General features: G+C 32.7%; 1 protein-coding gene, 1 long non-coding RNA gene and 2 other non-coding genes across 4 annotated transcripts; all 4 read left to right on the plus strand.

Annotated features, from left to right (window-relative positions):
• The first annotated feature begins 7538 nt into the window (after positions 1–7538).
• On the plus strand, positions 7539–8368 carry LOC111917723 (uncharacterized). Its single transcript, XR_006190214.1, has 2 exons — positions 7539–7651; positions 7972–8368. It is a non-coding gene; the product is annotated as an uncharacterized LOC111917723 (long non-coding RNA).
• LOC111917775 (small nucleolar RNA Z159/U59) lies at positions 7791–7877 on the plus strand. The gene has a single exon (XR_002859007.1). It is a non-coding gene; the product is annotated as a small nucleolar RNA Z159/U59 (small nucleolar RNA).
• LOC111917776 (small nucleolar RNA Z159/U59) lies at positions 7953–8041 on the plus strand. Its single transcript, XR_002859008.1, has one exon. It is a non-coding gene; the product is annotated as a small nucleolar RNA Z159/U59 (small nucleolar RNA).
• Positions 8369–17683: 9315 nt separating the features above from the next.
• On the plus strand, positions 17684–19281 carry LOC111917722 (SNF1-related protein kinase regulatory subunit beta-3). The gene is made up of 3 exons (XM_023913388.3): positions 17684–17870; positions 18614–18699; positions 18793–19281. The coding sequence occupies exons 2-3, from the start codon at positions 18673–18675 to the stop codon at positions 19123–19125; spliced, it is 360 nt and encodes a 119-aa protein (XP_023769156.1). The 5' UTR covers positions 17684–17870; positions 18614–18672; the 3' UTR covers positions 19126–19281.
• The last annotated feature ends 4656 nt before the right edge of the window (positions 19282–23937 follow it).

Here is a 23937-nt window from a genome sequence, read left to right on the forward strand (position 1 = left end):
GCGGTGTTGGAAGACATCTGAAAAGAAAGAATGACAAATTTAGATTAGATAATAATCCTTAACATAACACCCAAATGAAATATTAAGGCTGAGACCCAACACAATACTTTACAATTCGGAAGAGGGATGCCGTAATCCAATTGCAAAATATTTGAAGGTAGGTAAATGACGATTTACCAATTTTCACCATGAAAAACGAAATTGATAATTAAGTTTTAACTGTATTGAAATTCCTAGATTCTTTTGATATTCATTGAACTTTTTAATGGCATGTATAAATCTCGATTATGTCCTTCAAGTTTATGACTGGGATACCGAGGATCACAAACAAGGTCTGAATAACCATGCAAACGTGCTTGGTACACCCGATATCATTTATCACCTAATCAATGTGCCGATTAACCATGCACGCTCCATTGATCTATGACAAACATCAAGCTAACCTTTGCCACCCTTACTAGTCTAAGGTAATGTGTCGGTTAACCACACACGCTCCATTAACGACTTGGCAAAGTGTAAAGTGCAATTTCATGGAATAACATCATTTTCACATTTTTCCTAAAGTAACTAAGATTGAGAATTTAATAAAAAATTTAGTTACTTTATAATGATCATTATACTTTTAACGAGAATTAATGTCTTATCCTACCCGTTCGGCTAACGAACCTCCACCAATCAAGGAAGCGGTGGGTGAGAGTGGACACCCATCAAACCACCATTTTATAGGCAGTAACCTTATACCCCTCTTATAGACCAACTTTGTGAATGAGGCCCACTAACGGTAAGACTTACTTGTCTTATACATATATATATATATATATATATATATATATATATATATATATATAATTATTAAATTTATAATATTATAATAGTATAATAGTTGAATTTTAAACTTTTAAAATTCTAAGATTTGGAATTAAATGTTTCAAAAGTGAGACTTTACAAATTCCTTGAGGGCAAGTTTTGAAACTCTTGAAAACTCTTCATTTCCATAACTTATGAGTTTAATGTCATTTTAATGGAAGAGACTTTTCATGTTCCATAACTTGAGGACATGTTATGGAAGTCATTAAAAACATTTAGATCAATTTTAACAAATTAAATTATCATATAATATAGGATTGATCTAACTAAACTCATAAAGCTAGATAATATCAAATCAACAATTTACAAGAAATTTTGTTTATTATGTAAACCAACAATTATCTTAAAATTTTGTCAATTATCTTTTGATTGGATGAGTAAAATCACCACCAAATCATAAAAACAAATTTTATGATACAAAACAGTTTGCGGTAGTGATCGTAATCCAATATAGGCCAAAAAACCGGAAAATTTGTCATCTGCCAGTGCAACTCGTCGAGACAGGTTTTGGACTCGTCAAGTTCATCAATGGACTTGGCGAGTTCCACCTGTCAGAAAGCCTTTTTCAGTTTGCTTCAACTTTGAACAATCAATAAGCAACAATATAACATATAACTACCCCAGGCTCTGATACCACTGAAGGGTTTTGACCACTATAACACTCCTATGGTGCACATGCAACCCTAGATGCTTTGGATCTAAGTTTTCTCTAGTTATACATGCAAACAATTTTTTCCAAAGCATGAAACCTAATATAGCATACAACATGACATGTGAATCATAAAACTAGTTATAGAATTACCTCTTGTTGTAGCTTGATGTGTTTGGCCTTTAAGAACTTAGCACCCCAAGTGTGATGCCTCAAATGGTTCACAAAACACCACCAACAATTTAGGGCTAGCGGCGCAGCTTGTTTCCCATTTGCCTTCAATCGATATGTATTGAACTATATTAGTCGAATTCATGGATTTGGAGAAATTGAGAGAGATTACTATGCACTCAAAATCGGTTCTATGAACTCTAAGAAGACAAGGGTAACCGATTATAGGCCATGGGGTCATATATATAATGTAGGAATCCAAGAGTCATAGGTAAACTCTAATCCATACACTTTGGGTTATGATCTATATCTTATGTGGGCTAACTCTTCATGGAAACTTACATAAACATAGCCCATCATGGATCAATAGCTCAAACCATATATATATCATTGATTTACATAATCAGTCCCCGTTAATTTAATTAGTCTCTTTTGATCACTAAATTAATTATTGATCAATACTAATTGAATAACATGATTTCATATTAATATTTTATACTTGTAATATATTAATAAATCATAAATAACCTTTTTCTCAAATGTTCATCCTATCATATTGTTTTGGTGAATGCAACCCAAAATGGACCATGCTACTCTTGGGTCAAGTACATACCAATTATAGTTATGGACTTAGACACCTTATCCATCAAATGACCTGATATTAAATTCGTATGTTTTCTGTCAGGTCAGGAGTGTTAGAATGATACCTAAATTGTTTTTCTTATTAAAAGAGGAGGTTTTCATGATATACATCTTAGGTATTTGGGTATATGTTGCTTTTGATTTGGATGTGGTGTGTGTGAAATTTAAGAAGTCTACAATTGTTCATGTTATTTTTGCTAACTTTTGACCAGTGGTGAATGGATCTAAAGTTTTGGAGAGGGTCATTTGGACTGAAATTTTGGGTTTACCTTGTTGTGCTTGGAATGATGTTGTTGCAAATAAGGTGGCGGGTTTATGGGGCGACGTTTGTTTCTTGGAAGATGACATTCAAGCCCCTTTCATGGTTAAAATGGTCTGTATCAAAAATCTTAAATCCAGTTTGATTCATGACAAGATCAGTGTATTTATTCAAGGAATTAGTAACAAACTGGTTGTTAAAGAAATATCTAATTGGGAACCTGACATTGTGTGTAATGAGGAAACTTTGGACCGCGAGCTACCTAATCTTTTGGGTGAATCAGATAATGATGAGAATGGGTATGAAGATAATGAAGCTGAAGATACAGGTGAGTGTAATACAGGTGGTATCAATCAAACTAATGAATAATAACATAGGAGCAGGGTTTGTTAATCGACATGTCGTTTTTTCCGACCAGTGGGTTTAAACCAATTGTTGATTAGGGGGGGGGGGGTTGGAGTCTTCTTTATTCTGCCTCGTCTCATATTGTTCATCCCACCAAGGCTGTTGTTGCTTGTAAAATACCTTCGATTGTAGTGCCCGAGTCAACTGACCCGATTGCTATAGTAACAGGGTTGGTGGTTGACGGTGTTCCGATTGTAGATGTCGATGTAACGGCCATGTTTTCATACCACGTACACCCTAAAATTTACATTTCTCATTTAAAATTTTATAACAACTTTGGTGTACATTAACACTCTGGAATACAAGTAGTAATCAATAGAATCGTATTGGCTTCTAGTACATGATCGAGTCAGGTGTCACAATAATATACATACAAAATAAATCATCACAACAACATAAGCCTCACGACTTAGTGAATAAAGACTACTATAACATAATAATATAAATCACATTATAACTTATTCCTCATTTATGTAGCAGTTAATTTATATCAATTAATGGTATTCTCATAACCAGTCTCTCAGTAACAATTTATCTCTCATTCATAATCTGTCTTTAAAAAAATAATCTATTACTAGTAAATGATCTATCTCTAAATTGTGATCACTCTCTCGATTAATGATCTATCTATTTCTCTCTCTCTCTCTCTCAATCAATCACTCAAAATAAATATCTTATTCGCAATTAATCTATCAATTAGGTTTTATCTCTCAATCAATAATCTGTCTCTCAATCGACGACTCAATTATCATCACTGATCTATCTCTAAGTCATAATGTATATATCTTTCTCTATCATAACATATCTCTTTTAATGGATCACCATCTCTGTCATAATCTATCATCCGGTCGTGACCAATTCATCAATGATGATTAATCTGTTAATCGTAATCCATCTATGAATTGTAATGTATTTCTCGAAAATGATATAACTAACAGTAATAATCAATTCCTCGGTTTTAATCAATTATTTAGATCTTTATATAATTCACATATCACATATCACATATATCATACATATCACATATATCACAAATCTAATGTAACAATTACTCAGAAATGATCTATCTTTTAATGTGTTCTATTTTTCAGTTATAATCTATCTTATCAATCAAAATAATTCTTTCAACATATTAATCTATCAAAATAATCAATCTTTCCAGTATTATTCAGTTACTCATTAATAATTAATCATATAAACGATGTAATATATATCACAAATAACATATCAATGGATGTTAGAGTAGTGTTAATCACTTGGTTAGTCAGCAAACTTATTCCAGTTTCGATTTCAATCCTTCGTTGCCTATTAGCTCGTCATATGGTAGCACTTAACCATCAAATAACAAGTTTTCTCAAAACTTTTCATTACTCACTACTAGCTACCCTCAAGACCTCTTGTCACCAAACTAATCAAACCTCATAATATAATCATAATAGGCTTAGCCTATAATCCATTAGTTAATTTCTTAAATATTAGGGTTTATAACCCACATAGTCTTGACTAACTCTTTAATCATAAGATTTAATCATTGATCTTATCAATTGGTTCGTAACAACATCATATCATGAATACCTGTAATACACCTGGGTCTATCAAACCTTAATAATAATCAAATATCATAGATACAATTTAACAGGTAAAAGATAGCTCACTGTATCCCGTAACTCGACCTCGTATCATCTGTAAAACAACATAACTTCACCGTAGTAATCTCCCAAAAACGACTTATGAGCAAGGTCTTTGATCCCGCATGCCAAATCACTCTCAAATGACTTGAGACTCATATATTTATACTATGCATTGGTCACGTCGTAACCATTTGAGTGTCACGTCGTAACAGTTAAATGAATCCCAGTTTATCCATATATTACACTCTTCCGCCAAGTGTTGCAGTGGCTTGCCTCATTTCACGTCGTGACACATCTATCACCATGTCGTGGTGATTGAATAGACTCCATCTCGCCACATGTCACTTTTCGGTTGACACGTGTAATTATGATTCACTCATTTCCATGTCATAGGCAATATACCTTCATGTCGTGAGGATCAAAAGTTAACCGCTGACTTTGACTTCCGTTGACTTTCTCAAAATAGCAACATACTTTCATCTAAACTTCAAACGGTCATAACTTTCTCATAAGAACTCTGTGTTCAACAATATTTATATCCACACTTTTTTTAATCGATCTATCACTTTCTCAACTCCATTATCTAAATATCAAATATCCAATTTAAATAACTCCAAACTTTATTTCACTTAGTCGCCTCATACCATTTTATATGTTCTGGAGTGATAATTGGTCACAAAAGATAGATATTACAAGTCGAAGATATTGCTGATATAATGAAACAATATGTTGAAATGGGAGGGTTAGTTGGTTATGATATGGAAGGTAATAAAGACAAGATTAGACAAATATTGGTTAGTATTGGTGTTATTCAAGTTGATAAATGAATTGCATGTCTTTGATTATATGTAGCACCCAAAATTTTCTTAAAAGAAGTTAGGTGAGGTCAATTTGTATTCAGTATGGGGTTTCTTTCTTGGGTTTTCAAGAAACAAGGATGACTCAGTTGGACTTGTTTAGAGTTAGGACTATGCGGGGGAATTGTAATTTTGATTTTGCTTTTAGCAATGCTCGTGGGAGATCAGGAGGTATTTTATCTATATGGTACCCAAATGTTTTTATTAAAAATAGTATTGTATGCTCTAGTAACATTGTTATTGTTGGTGGTGTGTGGATTCCATTTAATATGGAGTGTTATGTGGTGAACGTTTATGCGCCTTAAGATATTGTGGAGAAACAATGGTTATGGAGCTATATTATTGTGTTTATAAGAAGGCAGGGGGATAATTATATTATTTTTAGTGACTTCAATATGGTTAGAAGAAAAGATGAGAGATTCGGGTCTATCATTTGCATGTTTCTGCTGGAGATTTTAATGACTTTATCAATGATATAATGATATAGGTGTGGTGGATGTTCCGATTACTAGGAAGAAATTTACCACGGTTGATCCATCAAATATCAAACTTAGTAAATTGGATCGGTTCTTGGTCTCAGGGTCGATTTTTGATAGATTCCAAGCGTTACAGGCGACTGTGTTGGATAGGAAGTGGTCTGACAGTTGTCCTATTTTGCTTCATGATTATAAGGTCGAATGTGGTCCTTCTCCCTTCAAGTTCTATAATTCTTGGTTGCTTTTGGATTGTTTCGATGACATGATTCGTGGGTGTGTCATTGAGTTTGTGGTTAATCAAAGTTGGAGCAAGTTTTCTTTATTTAAAAATAAACTTAAATTTATTAAGAGTAAAATATTGGAGTGACATTCTCGGGCTATGGAGGCGTGTGATGTGCATAAATTGCATCTAGAGTCCCAGTTACATGATATTTATTTATCTATTGATGATGGTGTTTTTTCTAGTGATTTGCATAATGAAAGGAAACATATTCTTAGGGAAATTGCTAATTTTGAGAGACATGTTGCTGGAAATGTTGTTCAAAAAGCTAAGGTGAAATGGTTGGTTGAAGGGGATGAAAATTTTGTTTTTTTTTTCATGGTACGATGAAAAAAAGAAGGCGCCATATGTTAATTTGAGGGGTTCTGTTGATGGGGATTGGGTGACAGATCTGTCGACGTTATTTTTTAGTTTTTATTTTTAAATTCCTCCAAATTTCAAACGTTTAATAATATTCGGTTAGCGAATAGAAGTAACCAGTTTACTAGTATTGGTTCTGAAAGTGTAGAGTTTTTAGAGAATTCGTTTTCGCCCGGAGAAATTAAGAAGGCAGTTTCGGATTGTGGTGGAGAGCGTGCTCGTGGTCTAGACACGATCTCGTTCCAGTTTCTTAAACATTACTAGGATGTTTCAAGAACCAAATTGCTCTTGAGTTCATTTAAAAGTTTCATGTTTTTCATGGAGATTTTTCAAGAATCGGATTCCTCTTGCCTCAAATTTTAGTTTAAGAGGTTTGAATGTCTATTCTATCTTATGCCCGCTTTGCAATCCGAAAGAAGGTAATATTGATCATGTGCTTTTTAATTACTTGTTTACTCGGGTGATTTCGTGTTAGCTTTGTTCATGGAGTTGTGCTTTTCCCAGTTGCATGCATATATAGTTTGAGGTAGCTCAGTGAATAGTTTGATTTAGCTGAAGAGGTTGATTAAAGAAAATGGAGTGAATAAGCATTTAGTTAAACTCATACTTACTTTCACCTTTACCACATTATGAAACATTTGCAAAGCAAGAATTACGATTATTTTTAGGAATTCAAAGTGTTCTTCGCAAAAAGTTATGGATGGGATTCAAGTTTTGGTTTTTAATTGGATTAAGTATAGGCAAAAATTAGATTCATTTATATTGTTAATCTCGTCATATGGCTTGTAAATAATTATCTAACATCTTATTAGTTTGCTTTTCCTAATAAATTACCTTGCCGCTTAAAAAAAATCAAAATTAATAAAAAAATAATATATTTTATGAAGTTATTAAAAATCGAATTATACACATATCAATATTTGGGTCCATCAGCGTAACCTTAGCCCATCACGGCTGTAATCCCCTTTCAAAACCCTAAAACCCCTAAAACCCCTGAATCGCATTTCAATTTTAGGGTTTTGCTCTATAAAGCGGTCGTCACTCCTCCATTCAGGTATATCCTCCATCGTTCTTATCTCTTTCGCCTTAATGAGCTGCGAAATGCTCAACCAAATCTCGTTAGTCGTCAGGTTTCGCTTTATCATTGTTCATAAATCCTTCTATTCTTCTTGTTTTATGTAATAGTTTTCTGCGTCTCTTATGATGAATCAAATTTAATAACTTTCGTTCTTCTGAGATTAACCATGCTGAAAGTTTTTGGAGACCTGAACTGAAGAGACGCAGAATAAATTCATGTTTGATTTTGATTATTTTTCCTCAATTTGTAAATATCTTTTCGATTTTCGTTTTTGAACGACTCTTATGATGATTCAGATAATACTTTCGTTCTTCCGAGGATAACATCCATGCGGAAACAATTATTGGAGACCTGAACTGAAGATCTTCTTATTCAACACTTTCCAAATTTCAAATCGATTTGTTGTTTTATTTCCATTTGCTAGTAATACTATTTTTCAACAAATGTTTGTGATTGAAATTTTTTTCGACGATTTAAACAAAATTGGGGCGATGTTTTTACGTCTTCGCAAAACTCAAATGAAATAAATCGTCGAAGATTGATCCCTTGACATTTTGAATGGTTGAGCCTTTGCTTTGTATGAGGTGAAGGATCCCATGGATGAATGTCTTTTGGGACTTGTCATATCCTATCGCCTTGAGGAGCGGAGTCTCTGCAATTACCTCTTGGGATTGGCCATGAGAATAACATTATTTCATGTTTTTATGAATCTTTTTTTCGTATCAAATAGTCCCTGTTAATAGCTGTATTGCATTTTGTCAGCTAAAAAAATGATTAAATTCTAATAAAATTACGTTTTTTCACTTGCATTGTTTGAAAAGATTAGTTATCTTAGACAACCATGTTTGCAACACTAAGAATTAACCCAATTGTTGTGCCTTTTACTTTTACACTTGTTAATCTTGTATAAACTTGTAACAAAGACACTTACTTTTTGTACATGTCTGTAAATTAGTTTTTTGAACATGGACCTTTTGTGTGTGTTAATGAGAGTTGGAGCAATTAGTATCTTTGTTCCGATTAAAACTTCAAAATGTTTGAATTTCAAGAAATGATGATATTCTATATGCTAATGCAAGAAACAAAAATGAGCCATGTGTGTTACAATGTTAGTGGGAGAAACAATACACATAGTGAATGTGTTAATTTATGCAGATAGATCTATCCTAATTCATTAGGATAAGCTAAAGTACAAGATGTCTCGAGAAAACTCGAAATAGTTCATAAATTATGACTCGACATTGAGCTAATGTCCTAATTCTGGTATTGAGCTAAAAGAGCCATGACATATACCAGATCCAATGACTTATATGTCCTTAGCATAACAGGTTAGATAGGATCAATGACTTTAATATCTTGAGCATAACACAGGTTAGATAGGATCAATGACTTTAATATCTTGAGCATAACAGGTTAGATAGGATCAACTTGACAAGAATTAACAAATCAATATTGAGTATGTTCCTTAGTGTCATAGGAGGACAAAGGACATGATTGTAGTATGAAAGAATTCATTGTAACTTGTAAGGGTTACATAAGTTTCAAACTAACAAAGACAATTTCGTTGGTAGTTGAAATTTATAAATAATTTATTGGAGACTACCAAGTAATACATTATAATGGATTTGAGAATAAACTTAGAGTTGCATCTAGTTTGGCTGCAAAGGAAGCTATATGAATGATTGAAATTCAAAACAAATGTAAATAATGATGCAAAGGAAGCTATATGAATGATTGAAATTCAAAACAAATGTAAATAATGAATGATTGAAATTCGAAGCACATGTAAATAATGAATTTCTTTCGATCATTTATGATCATTTTGAAGGTTTTTGTGATTGAAATGATGAACTTACCTCAAGTATGGATCACAAAGTCATGCAAGCTGCAAGCTCACATGATACGCAGCAACTACCATCACATCTAATAGTTGCTCAAATGTGAAGACATCAGTCAATAGAGTCACATCGATATAAATCTTGTCGATCCATTCACAAAGTCATGCAAGCTCACATGATACTCAACAACTACCATCACATCTAATAGTTGCTCAAATGTGAAGGCATCAGTCAATAGAGTTACATCGATATAAATCTTGTCGATCCATTCGTCAAGTCAACAAGTCTAATGGTTATACTTGATCATGAGGCATTTGATTTGCATATGGTATGACTAGATCCCACTTAAAATAAGTTTGTTTTATATTTATGAACTTAATAAGTATAAAATGTCAATCTAAATTTGTGATTATTAAGTATATATCTTAATATGCGATGGAGATCGGTCATTCAATAAGTTTATCACCGTGTTATCCTTTTACATGTTTAGAACCTAATTCCTGAATATTACTTTAATTAGACTCCACAATTAGTCATACTCTTGGGGAGTTAGTAATATTGTTATAAAGTGTTAGTAGAATTTATATAGTGACTAGACATAGCACGGAGATTGCAACTATCGTTCATGAGTATTTTATAGAGATTTAAATATTGGAACAAATCACACTCAAAGAGATTACTTCATGGATTAATCACGAGAAATTCTAAGATGATAATATATTTTATTCTTAAAAAGGAGAGTCATTGAGTTTTTTGCATACGAGTTGGTTATGCATTGGTCATGATCTAACATTATCCGTAGCTGGTGGTCAGAACAAGTAAGTCCATGCATAATTTAACAAGTAGACAAAAACTATGTAGTTAAAGTTTATCTGTTCTTTCTGCTTTAACTTGAGAAACGATATCCTTGGGCCCCTCGATGATTTCATGTTGATATCTTATGTGCCTAGTCGTGTGATGCGTTTATTTGCACTAATAGTTTTAAATTTATGTCATGTCATATCTCAACCAGTTTAAAATAAAATAGATAGTGTACCTAGTCACATAATAATATAGTTAAGGTAAAAAAGGGTGTCGAAAACTAGGGAATGAGAATTATTCTAATGAGAAAGTACCACTACTAATTAAGCTAATAAAAATACTATAAATTGGGATTTTATCCAATTTTACAAGTTCAGAAAAACTTAAATTATCAATTTTAAACAATAAAACTAGCAAATTTACTCAAACAAAACAAAAACGATTTTAAATCAAGATTAAAGATCACTCTCGTTTAGCGTCGAATTACCTTTACCCTTTGGTTGATTTCTTATGTAATGAATTATTTAATTGGTTACTGAATTCTAATTTTACTAGTTATCTTGTTCGGATTCCTAGTGTTTTAACAACATGCACAACTATTACAATGATTATGCAACAAGTGAACACTAAATTGATTTTAATATTTTCGAACTATGAATTACAAGATCTAATGATTTTCTTATCTATGATCAAAACAATAAATCAAGCAAATTACATGGATATTTAATGCTCTCTAACACAATCAAAGTTAGTAATTATTATCACCTAACCCTAGGATTTGTTCAATCTCTAGATCTAACAATTTAATTATCATAAATAGTTAAATATCATGTTCATGCAATTGGAATGGTCAACTACCTACACATAACTTGTAGATAAGTGATAAAAATCAGAACTTTAATATGTTAGGAAGCTGATCTATCAAACACAAGTAAAAACCAACATAAATAAATCCATATAAATCTAAATCAACATATAGTATCAAAGTTCATCTATGCTAAACAAAAACAAAGGGTTTTTAGCCCATAACTAAATAAAAAAAAAAGATAAACATTGAGTAACTAGATTAGATATATAGAAATCAAGCAAACAGAATGATTTATCACTTCCCATCATTGGATCTCTTCGAATTATTCAATCCAATCTCTAACCTTCTTAGGGTTTCTAGGAAGTTTTTGGTTGTTAATAATCGCAACTCTCTGCAGCACAATTTAAATTCTGACCTAATAATCGAATTTATAAGATTGCTTAAAATACGCCACGACGTTGTGACAAATAGCTCACTACGACGTGGCGTCTTGTTTTTATATGTGCCCTCTAAGCTTTCCATGCAAACATTCAAGAACTTTCTAATGCTTGACACGTCACCATGCCGTGACATATATATTATCATGATATGACAAACACTTTTTGCACGTTTTCTTATATTTTGATGATTTCTTCAAGTCACTAGCCTCCAGACTTGCATTTAGCTTAATTTTCCTTGAGAATGTCTTTGTCATTACAAAAACAAAATATAAACAAATTAAGTATTAATTATAATAAATAATGATTAAATGTAGCTAAAAAATACTAAAATATTGCATAAAATACTTGATTATATATAATAATATCAAAATACCTCACATTTGTCTTTTGCTTGCCCTAAGCAAAATTGATTTTTTATATTATTGTTATATCAAAGTATTATTCACCAATATCATATATAATAACCCAAATTAAATTATGTTTCACCTCAATGCATATATTTGTGTCTAGTTTTCTAAATACTTACAATCTTCATAAACGTTCCCCATTTATTTTTAAGAACACCCATTTCTACATCCCTCTAAATACATTCTCAGAAAATTTTCACAACCTCACTGTATTTTTGGTAAGTTCCCAAACATACATATGATAAAAATAATCTAGAAAGAAAAATTGCAACTTTGACTACTAAGCCCTTGACTTTTAGCAATTTGTCTTATTTCTTTATTTTTTCAAGATATTCATGCTTTGATAGCTTTTACTCACTCAACAATTTTTAACAATTTTTTTTCTTCTCTCTTTTTTATTTCCACAACTTTTTTCATTTTTTTTCTTTTTCGTAACTCATTTCTTTTTCTGTCAAATTAAAAACCTAAAAGAAAAACATATGCTTAAAGAAGAAAGCTTAAGTTCAACATTTATTGATTAAAGAGATAAGTTTAAAGTGCAATGACTATATAAATTTTCCTGGATAAATTTCATTACACAACGCAAAATATATTATGTCCCTCAAACAACATCAGTTCGTGTTTTTGTCTCATGATTTCATTAGAGCTGGAAAGCTACAAATATTAACATATTGACTCAACTAAATTTTAGAATTTTCATCAAATTATCCCACACAATACTAAAATTCAATCTACATCAAAGCTCGTCAAAAACATTTGAAATCAAAGAAAAATAAGTAGCATTGAAAATCCACCATTCATAAATGACATTGAAAAATAAATGGTCATTTATGTAAAACGAAATATGTAGTTTAGTAATTGTGAACATAATGGATAGATAAGAACCCTCTTATATCATTTTTTGTTTGGCTCATGTTGACGAAAAATATAAGAAACGTATCTTTGTAATGGTAAATCTGAAAACCAAGGTTTGTATCGATGGTTTTTCATTTTTTTAGGTTCATGGCGACACAAAAGATACTGGTGTGTATATTTATTAGGTAAAACATGAGGTTATTATTGTCATTTTATTTATTTTTTATTGGTTATATATAGGAAGTCATGTGACTTATGACAAATGTTTTATTACGGTGGAGGAAATTATCTTAATTCCGACTCTACATCCCAATTATGGGTGTCATATCATACAATTGTGTCATACTTTAGCAAACATCTTATGATAGGACAATTTTTATATGATAATAAAAAACACAACACGATTTCTAGTTATGCTTTAACAACACGAAAACAACCCGGTTAAAATATGATGAAAACGACCAATATGAGAAACACGAAAATGATAGAAAAAACAAACCTTTAGTTTATTTAATTAAAAAAAAAATCTTACAAAACATGACAACTAAAAAAAAATACGATAACCAAAAATTAATATCTCATCAATTTGTGTTGAATCTTGAACATGACACGACGTGTTTTTTGCGCTTGACACAAACACAAATTCAAATATCAATTTTGTCTCAATTTTTTTCATATCATGTATATTTGTCATGTCGTGTCATAGATTGTGACACTTAATCCCAATATTCATGTCATCGCCAAATCAAACAATGACTAAAAAATATTTGGATTCATGTACCACATACAAATTTGTATGTCACTGACAATGGATTTACACACATATTCTTCTCCATACAAGTGAATAACACATGTACAAAACCTTTCTAGACTTTCACGTGAACTTCTTTCGGACATATTTTAATACTTATTAAATGTGACGACCATGTGCCCTTTTATGGTTTATGTTTACACAACTTCTTGTATTCATTGATCTGCTTGAACTTGTAGTTCCATAAAAAAGAAGGAACATAATTTAAGCAATGGTTTTCACGTGAGAGTTGCATGTATATGTATTTGATAAAGAGATAGCATATAAACTCGATTTTTTTTTTTTTTTTTTGAAACGACAAATAATTATTTTTTCCTCTGTAAGAAATCGAATCCATGATCTTCTAGTTAGTTGTTAGATTAGAACCTTAATGTTAATCAGATGGGCTAGCCCCAACTTGTAACATATGAACTCGATGATAAAAGCCAATACATAAAGTTTGAACTTAACGAGAACTTAACGATAAAGTTTGAACTTAACGAGAACTTAACGATATTGAAGATGATGAATCCATTTGGCACATGTATAATGTTTTATAAATTTTGAAAATTGTGAAAAATCGATAATTTATTTGTTAAAAATTGAGAAGGTTGATTTTTTTTTTAATAAATATTAAATAACAAGTTGAAATATAGCCATTAGTGGGGTGTAACGGCTTGGACAACCACCCGAATTCATGGTCTTTTTCTTCAATATTGGAGTTCAAGGGTAAGGTTCTCGCCGGTGCCACTTGATTTCAATGTTTCCTCGCTTTGTCCTAAGGGCTAAGAGCCTAAGATCATTAGGTCCCTTCTTAGTAGTGACCAAAAGGTAATTAAAGAAGTTATTTTCAAACTTATTAAAAAGGAAATAAATCAATAAATGGTTTAAAACACAATTTTAAACACCCCTAAGTGATGTCTTTTATGTCTTTGTAATAGAATAAACTTCTGTTTCGATAAGTTTTTTAAAAAAAGTAATGCAACTGTGTTACACTAATTCTTAATCCGAAATATCTCATTTTGAGAATGTCGTTTGGATTTTGGAGTTTGAAATTTTGTTATTTTAACATTATTTTTTGTGAAAATAACATCAATTATATCAATTATGTTTATTTGTCTGTCTTTAGAAATTGTTATATTTAAAAAATGTCCTTTGATATTGGGAAGTGTTCTTCTAAAGTAATAATCTATTTGTGTTACTTTAGAGTGTGTTTTCTATTTAACTTGGATCTACTTATGTCATGTTGATTCAAAACTAATATATTCGATTAAAGAATCTTAAAAACTTGTTAATTGACAAGAAATAATCTAAAAAGTCCTCATGTTAACGGGTTTTTTTTTCTAGATCCATGATATACTCCCTATATTCTCTATCTTTTATTTCATTTGTTGCTCACTGTCTTTCTAAACCTAAGTCTCGTAAAGAGGCTGCTTTTGACCCCCTGTGGCATGGTGTTATGATTGATGAACTTACTGCTCTTCATCAAACCCATAAATGGGACTTCGGTTTGCTACCACCCAAAAAAACATACTATTTGTTGTTTACAAGATTAAATCAAAATCTGATGGGTCAATTGAAAGGTACAAGGCCATATTTATTGTTAAAGCTTACTCTTAGTAATAATTTTGATTATGAAGAAATATGTGCACTAATTTCTAAAATGACAACCTTTCATATTATGATTTTAGTTGATTTTGAATGAAAGTGAAAAATATCTCAAATGGATGTTAAAAATTCTTTGAATGGTGATATTCATGAGGATGTTTACATGATACCTCCTCCAAGTATTGTTTATTAGAAAGTGAAGTGTGTTGGAATTGGAAATCATTCTATGGTATCGAATAATCTCCTCATGCATGGTTTGAGAAGTTATCCATGATGATTACCTCTTTTTCCTCTATTCCTGGTAATCATGATTTGTCATTGTTTGTTAAATGTACAATCATAGGTTGGATCCTCTTGCCCTGGTGGTTGGTGAGATGATTTATTGCCAATGATGATTATGATGGTATTGAGTGCTTAAAGCGTGATTTAGCTAATCGATTTTTCTATAACAAACTTGAGGATGATGAGTTACCTTTTGGAAATTAGGATTGCCCTCTCCTACAAAGTTATCTTTTTCTCTCTCTCTCTCTCTCTCTCTCTCTCTCTCTCTCTCTCTCTCTTTATATATATATATATATATATATATATATATATATATATATATATATATATATATATATATATATATATATATATATATATATATATATATATATATATATATATGTGAAATGTATGAATGTGTTTACTTATCCGACCAAAGAATACTTACTGACCGACAAGGTTCTTTTTTCTGACATTTACTTTATTTTACAACATTGTGGTAAATGCTTAAATAAAGTAACCACACTCTAGTCGGTTCGTACTCGCTCATACTACTATTAATCAGGGAGCAATTCTTCATATTTTGACCTATCTAAATGCTTAAGTATTTTGTTCCCTTCAATCCACACTCTAGAGCTACATGCTTTATAATGAATGCTGATTGGGATGATTCAATGATCTCAAGTCTACTACTAGTTTTCTTTTTTTTTTTTTTTTTTTTTTTTTTTTTTTTTTTGTATTTTTTGTATTTTTTTTGTATTTTTTAGACATTATTTTATCTTATGAAAGATTAATAAACATGATGTTGTTTCTTTTTCTTTCATAGACTAAACATTGCATTGTTTTAGTGACCACTTATGATATTTCATGACTATGTTGGTTACTTAAGAATATGGATGTTGATGTTTTTTCATCTCACTCTCTTACATTGTAACAACAAACGTGTGATGCAGATTGCTCATAAACATATTTTCACGAGTGGATGAAGCATATTGAGATCGACTATTATTGTACTCGTCACCATTTCCTACTATATGTTCCTCAAGCCTTACATATTATTGATAAATTATTTTACTCACACACACACACACACACACACACACACACACATATATATATATATATATATATATATATATATATATATATATATATATATATATAGGGTTAGGTTCTTGTGAAACCGTGAGACGCATTTTTTATTTTTTTTTATTTTTTTCTTAGTTAATTCAAGTTCCGAAAATAATATTTAAAAAAAGAATTTTTGGATTTTTCCATTTATTTTGCATTTTAAAATTATTTTTTAGAATATGTACAGTGTAATATTCTATTAGAATATTTCACGTATTTTTCAAAAAAAACGAGATTTTTTTTTATTATTTTTTATTTTTTTAGTTAATTCAAGTTCCGAAAATAATATTTAAAAAAAGAATTTTTAGATTTTTCCATTTATTTTGCATTTTAAAATTATTTTTTAGAATATGTACAGTGTAATATTCTATTAGAATATTTCATGTATTTTTTAAAAAAAAAACGAGATTTTTTAGTTAATTCAAGTTCCGAAAATAATATTTAAAAAAAGAATTTTTGGATTTTTCCAGTTATTTTGCATTTTAAAATTATTTTTAGATTTGGTATCACGGTCTCACAAAATTAGAATGGTTTCAAATGAACCTGAACATATATATATATATATATATATATATATATATATATATATATATATATATATATATATATATATATATATATATATATATAATTCTATTAGTTTTACATTTATGTTTTTAGTCTCACAAATTATCAATGGACAACGGGTAATGAAGTGTCATGTGATTTTGAGGAGAGATGTTAAGTATATTTATGTTTGTTTTTGTTTGGTCGTTTTAGTTGTGGGTTGTTTAGCTATTTTCTTTACCCTAAATATGTAACTTTTATTGATGATAATTGATAATAAAACCTTAACCGTTGTTTACTTCCAATCAACATAATAATAGATTATGCTTATACAATCCAAAAATTAACATTTTACTCCATAAACAAGATCAATCTTAAATAATTATGCGTCTCAATGTCTCATGTTTCGTAATATACCAAATCAAACGAGCTAAAAAGAAATAGGTCACGAATTGTGGATCTCTAGGAGGCCCATTTCAAATTCGGATTAAAACTCGGTCCATTTAAAAGTCAATCTCTTTTCATCTCGGCCTCTCGGGTTTCCCTCTTTTCGCTCAGTATCTCATTTTCTGCTCATAGCCTTCATTTTCTTGCGATTTTTAGGTTTCCGGTTTTTGTTAAGAAATTTCTTGATTGCACAAGTGAAATTCCACGACTGTGAAGGATTATAAGTCTGAAGCCTAATCAAACAATCATTGATCCAACAGGTTCGTCGATATATCCACCTCGTTTTGTTCTTCTGCATTTTTTTTTAATTATTTTTTTAATTTGATCTCGTTTCGAATTATGCGAATTCAGAATTAATACCAATTCTCTATGTTTCTTAGATCTTTTATACAACATGAAATTTCTGAAATTTGAGAATATTTGATCGGCATATATGCATATAACAGATTCGATCGATTAGGGTTGCACGTCCCAAAATTGGAGTCCCGATTTTGTTGAGAAATCCGAACCGAATATTTTTTTTTTCTTGAATTCATCCTAGATACTTAGGAACATCAATTTTCTAGAATAGGATTTGTATCATTAGTTTGAAGTTAGGTTCTATTTTAACCCTAAAATTGAGTTTTAATTCTTATTTTTGTATTAACAATCGAGGAATTTTTTAGAAGCTAATCTTCTTTCAGGACGTGTAGTTGGGTAGTTTTCCTATGATTATACATGTGCAATCTCTGTGTTTCTCCTGGAGGCCATTGACAACCATATCTTGATAAAATCACAAATTCATTTAAGCACATCGAACATCTGGGCCTAGTGAAACTTTGAAATGCATGACGTTGATAGATACCTTTTTCAAAGGAAGCATTTGAACCCTATGTTAATAGAAGATGTAGTATCATTATTCTTGAAACCCAACTTTGTTTCTGACATTGTCATATTTTTAGGGAATTTGATGATTAATAACCTCAAATTTCTGATATGTTTTAGCTCCCATATCTTCTTTCAGGTTAAACTATTAGGTGATGATTTGGAACTATTAGAATTTAATCTATATTTCGCTTCAATATGAACAATTCTCATTGTCAAGATCAGGTAAGTTTTCCAAACCCTTTTTAATTTTATTTTTTTTATAATTATATTTCAAAATCAATAGCAAGTCGACAAGTGTACACAATCATATCACAGGAAACACCTGTGGTGGCTGGATTTGAAGTCCCAACATCACCGGATGCAAGTTACAACAACATCTACACTGCAACCGAAGATGATGGGCGGGACCCACCCATAGTCCCACAACACCTACAACACACAGTTCTAAGCTATAGCTACCCGAAAAACGGCGACCCAGCTGCCCGACTGCCCGACCCACAACATGTGGTGCTGAATCATCTTTACATTGAGAACAGAGAGGCACCTCGGTCAGTTGTGGCTCTTGGGTTCTCTCATCGTTTTCGGTCAAAATACGTGAATGTTGTACTTTATAAACCGGTTCAAAGAAGGGGAAGTAGCATCTCTTGATTGTTGGTGGTTTTGGAAGTGGATTTTGGAATCGTTAAAACTTATGTTCATATTATATATTTTTGGAGGTTTTTAAATACTTGTGAGTTGTGACTGATATTTTGTACTTTTGTAAACTGAAGATTGCTTTAATTTTAAGTTTTATGTTTGTAGTAATAGTAAGTTGTATGTCGTGAAATCGATTTTTGGTTGTTGAATTTGATCACGTAGCCTTTCATAGGTAGAAGATGGATGATGATATCATGATATGATGTGGCAACATAGTTACATCTTTCAATTTCACTCTTAAGCCATGAACATGTATGGATACCTTGTTAAGCATTTTGAATTTCATCATCAACATCTTTTCTATTTCTATACTTCTTGTCTTCTTTAAAATCAGTTGTTTAATCTTCAAATTCTGAAATGGCATTTGGCAAGAATAGCAATACTCCACGAGATGACGGTGAGACCATAGTGAGTGACACACAAAGTTACATTGACCTTGATGATGAGGTACAAAACACAACATTATCAATAGGAGGTCAAGCAAAAAAACCAACCGAAGAGAGATTCTACTAAGCCACTCCTTGATGAAGCAACCTTTGTTGGCACAGGAAACAAGAAGAACGAAGGAGGTGCTAAAAAGTGGATAGGAAACAAGAAGAATGAAGGAGGTCCTCTAAAAAGTGGATTTGCAATCACTGTAAAGGTATGTTCACGAGCTCCTACACCAGAATTCATGACCATTTTTTTGGTCCCGATGTGGGGAAAAATTGAGCTTAAAAGATGCTTAATCATGGTTAGAGATCGAGACAAGTTGAACAACCTATAGAAGAAGGTTAAAGAAGTAAAAAGTTGTGGAGTGTCAAAACTTTATTCAGTACTCTCCAAAGATGCAAAGATGCATTACAAAATAGGCACATTGAAGCAACTTTTGGCATATTAGAGAGAAATGCGGTGGATTTGAAGATCATTCGAGAGTTGTATGCAAACATGATTCCTTTCAACGTGCTATGCAACCCATAATTTCTTAAAATGGTTAACGCCATCAAGAAAGCCCGTATGGCTACAAACCCCTTTCGTGTGAAAAAACGGGATCCGTCTTACTTGATGAATGTGTTAGTAATGTTGAGAAGGAGCTAACACCGGTTAGAGACATGTAGTGTACACAAGGAGTCTCAAGTCTCAACCATCTCGAATGATTGGTCTAAAGTGGGGACGAAAACACTCGATTAGTTGGGGGAAAAAGTCGTCGATACGATTAAAGATAACGAGTTTTGGGAAGTGGTTGTGTAACGTCCCAAAAAACAATGACATAAAATTTTTATTTTTTGATTAATAAATCGTTAATACATAACACTTCCATAAAAACAAGTTAATCGAGATTTATCAAAACATCATAAATTTAGAGTAATTCACAGAATGCGAAAACATGTGGCGTGTGCTCTGCAATCATCCCAAGCTCTTCCAATAGCAAACCAAAGTACTTGAAACATAACTGAAAACCGTAAGCATAAAACTTAGTGAGTTCCCCAAGATACCACATACCATACAAAACTAAGCATAAAACAGGCCCCACCCACTGAGATACGGGCTCCACCCACACTTGCATAACGGGCCCCGCGAACTAAACATATAACCATATAATCATATAACATCCAAACACATGCGAAAATCACAAAGATAGTAGCATACTGCACAATCATTGGGTCCCGCCCACGTACAAGTCATATATGCATAACCAGGCACTAGGAGACAGAATAACCATTAGGCCCCGCCTAGTAAGCATACATGCACATACATATGCAAGAGTCACGTAGACATCTAGCATCCTACATAGCAAACCACGGGCCGAAATTGGTGCCTTTGACCCGCTAAACATAATGATGAAACTCACCTCGCACTGCTGAATCCCACAGATAAATCTCAGGCTGCTGGGTGATCGATCCCCGAACTATCAATAACAAAACCACACCCAATCAACATTTGGTTCCAATCCATATCCATAAATCCATACTCGGGGTAAAAAGACCATTTTAGCCCTAACCTAGCTTGGTCAAAGACTAAGGCCCAAACTCACAACCTGAAAGACCCAAAAGCCAAATAATCAACCAAGGCCCAAACATGGCCCAACATATCCTGTGGCCAACTCTGATCAAACTTCTGGTCAAAGTCAAAGTCAACAGTCCATGTTGATCAAACACGCCGTGTTGCCTCTTGGCCACGCCGTGTTCCAATAGCATCCAAAAAGTCAGGAAAACCCCAGCCAACACATAGTGTTGACCTAGAAACACGCCGTGTTTTCCTGAATTCCAACAACTTAATACATTAAGCTACTTTCTCCGATTCCAAGAGCTCCAAGCTCAGATCTAGACCAAAATGAGACTTAGAAGGGTAAACTTTCCATTTTTACCCATAGGGACTACCAAGAAGGTCCAAAAACCCAAATCACAAAGCTTGATTATGCAAGGGATTAACCAATAAGCACTCAAGCCTTGAAGACATAGCCCCAAAACATAGATCTGACTTCCTTGAGTTGGAAAACCACGTAAATTTTCCAACTTACGTTTATACATGTCTAAATGAAGCTCTTAAGCTTAAAAGGGACTTAATAATTGACTTAATGCATGCATGACACCAAAAATCTCATAAAGCTTGCACCTTTATGCTCAAAGGGACCAAAACAAACTCAAATATGGAGTAATAAGCCCTTAAAATGACTTCAATCTTTCATCAACCCAAAAAGGGACCAAAAGCATAACAAAGCACAATATGAGGAGATCTAAACATCTATATGTCAAGGTTCAAACTTGATACCTTAGAAAGCTTGCCCAAAAAGAGATGATTCTGGATCTAAAGCCAATCCACTAAGCACGACAACTTCAAGATCTCCTCCTCCTTCACCAAGGCCAAAAATGAGTACCAAAAACTTCTTACTAGCTCAAGAACAACACCAAGAGACTTAGGGATCGATTTTAGGGTTTTAGTGACAATGGAGGCTGTTAAGGAGACCAGCCCTTGGGGCTCAAAGAGATTATATAAGGTGCAACATCCTAAAATTAGGGTTTCCTTCCCAGCTTCCAACACGCCATGTTGACCCTAATGAGAACTGCACTTTTCGTTAACTAGACACGTTGTGTTGGTTCCTCCAACATGCGGTGTTCAGTCCTCAAAATGGGATTCATTCCTTACAATTGCTCCTCAAGATTTTGAGTGTTACAGGTTGAGAATATTTTGGCTATTACAAACCTATTTTTTTGTTAAGCAAATTTTGTGACGGTGAACGTCCCAAAATGGGAGAAATCTACGAATGATTGGTCAACATGCTAGGTGAAATCAAAGATGTTATGAGGTAAAATAAATGTTCAAGTTATTGTTGATTCCATATACTGAAAAATGATCATAAAATAATATTGTCAATAACATAGTATCATATATGATCACACCAATAACAAGTCAGACACTAAATTGATATTAATAAAAATCCAATTCTTGAATATTAGTATTCTTTGAAAATATTAGTTGCAAACGTTCAAATATATAACGTCCCAAAAGTAAGACCCAAAAATTTCATTTTTGATTTAATAACACATTAATACAAACATTGTTATACAACCCTAAAAAGATCAAAATATATCAATACATCAAAACATATCAGAGTAATTCTCAAAGTGTAGAAAAAAGTGGTGTGTGCTCTGCAATCATCCTGAGCTCTTCCCTTTCGATCTGGAAGTACCTAAAACATAAACGAAAACCTGTAAGCCCAAAGATTAGTGAGTTACCCAAAATACCACATACCATACATAAATAAACACATACTGGGCCCCCGCCCCAAATCGGGCCTCGCTCGACATCGAGTCCCACTCGACCTCAGGCCACGCCCGTAGGGATGTCAAAAAGTCCCATGGGACCTCGTCCCATTTGGGGAAATTTTTAAAAAAATATCGGGGATGGGGATGGGGGCGGGGGCAAGGTTAACCCCCATTTTAATTTTGGGGGCGGGAGCGGGGGTAGGCAATCTCGTCCCGAAACCCCCATGGGGACCTCGTTAATAAAATACACATATATTTACATATATTAATTATATAAATATAATAAATAATAGCATGATTTCAAGCTTCCAAAATTCATCAAAAACACGTTTTTAAGTTGTTAGTATAATGTTTTTAAGATTTCATAACTTTTTCATTTCTAACACATAAAATTTTGCTATAAATAATTATTTGTTACTTAAAAATACCTTCTTTTAGCCTAAATAACAACTTCTTTTAGCAAAAAAAAAGGCAACCCATAAACTATCGATGACGGGGAACGGGGGCGGGGTTGGGGGTAATAAAGGGGATTCGGGGGCGGGGGCGGGGGTATGAAGGCTGAACATTTCGGGGGCGGGGGTGGGGACGGGGGAACGGGGAAATTTCGAGGGCAGGGGCGGGGGATGCACTCCCCGTCCCGTTTGCCCCCGTTGACATCCCTACCCGCCCGACATTGAGCCCTGCTCAGATTACAGATCTGTCATTCATTAGGCCCCACCTGACATCGGGCCCCGCCCAATACACATAATAACATATAAACATATAATAATGCTAACACATACAATAACCACAAACCAATAGCATACAATATAGTCATCGGGCCTCGCCCGAAATCGAGCCTCGCTCGGTATACATACCAGCACATACCACATGCAAGAGTCACCCATACATCTGGCATCCTACCACAATAATCATGGACCGGCATTGATGCCTTCGACCCACTAAATATAGTGAGGAAACTCACCTCACACCGCAGAATCTCACAGATAAAACTCTGACCACTGGCCCGCTAAAAATC

The sequence above is a fragment of the Lactuca sativa genome, chromosome 4 (assembly GCF_002870075.4).
Source record: "Lactuca sativa cultivar Salinas chromosome 4, Lsat_Salinas_v11, whole genome shotgun sequence".
Classification (NCBI taxonomy): Eukaryota; Viridiplantae; Streptophyta; class Magnoliopsida; order Asterales; family Asteraceae; genus Lactuca; species Lactuca sativa.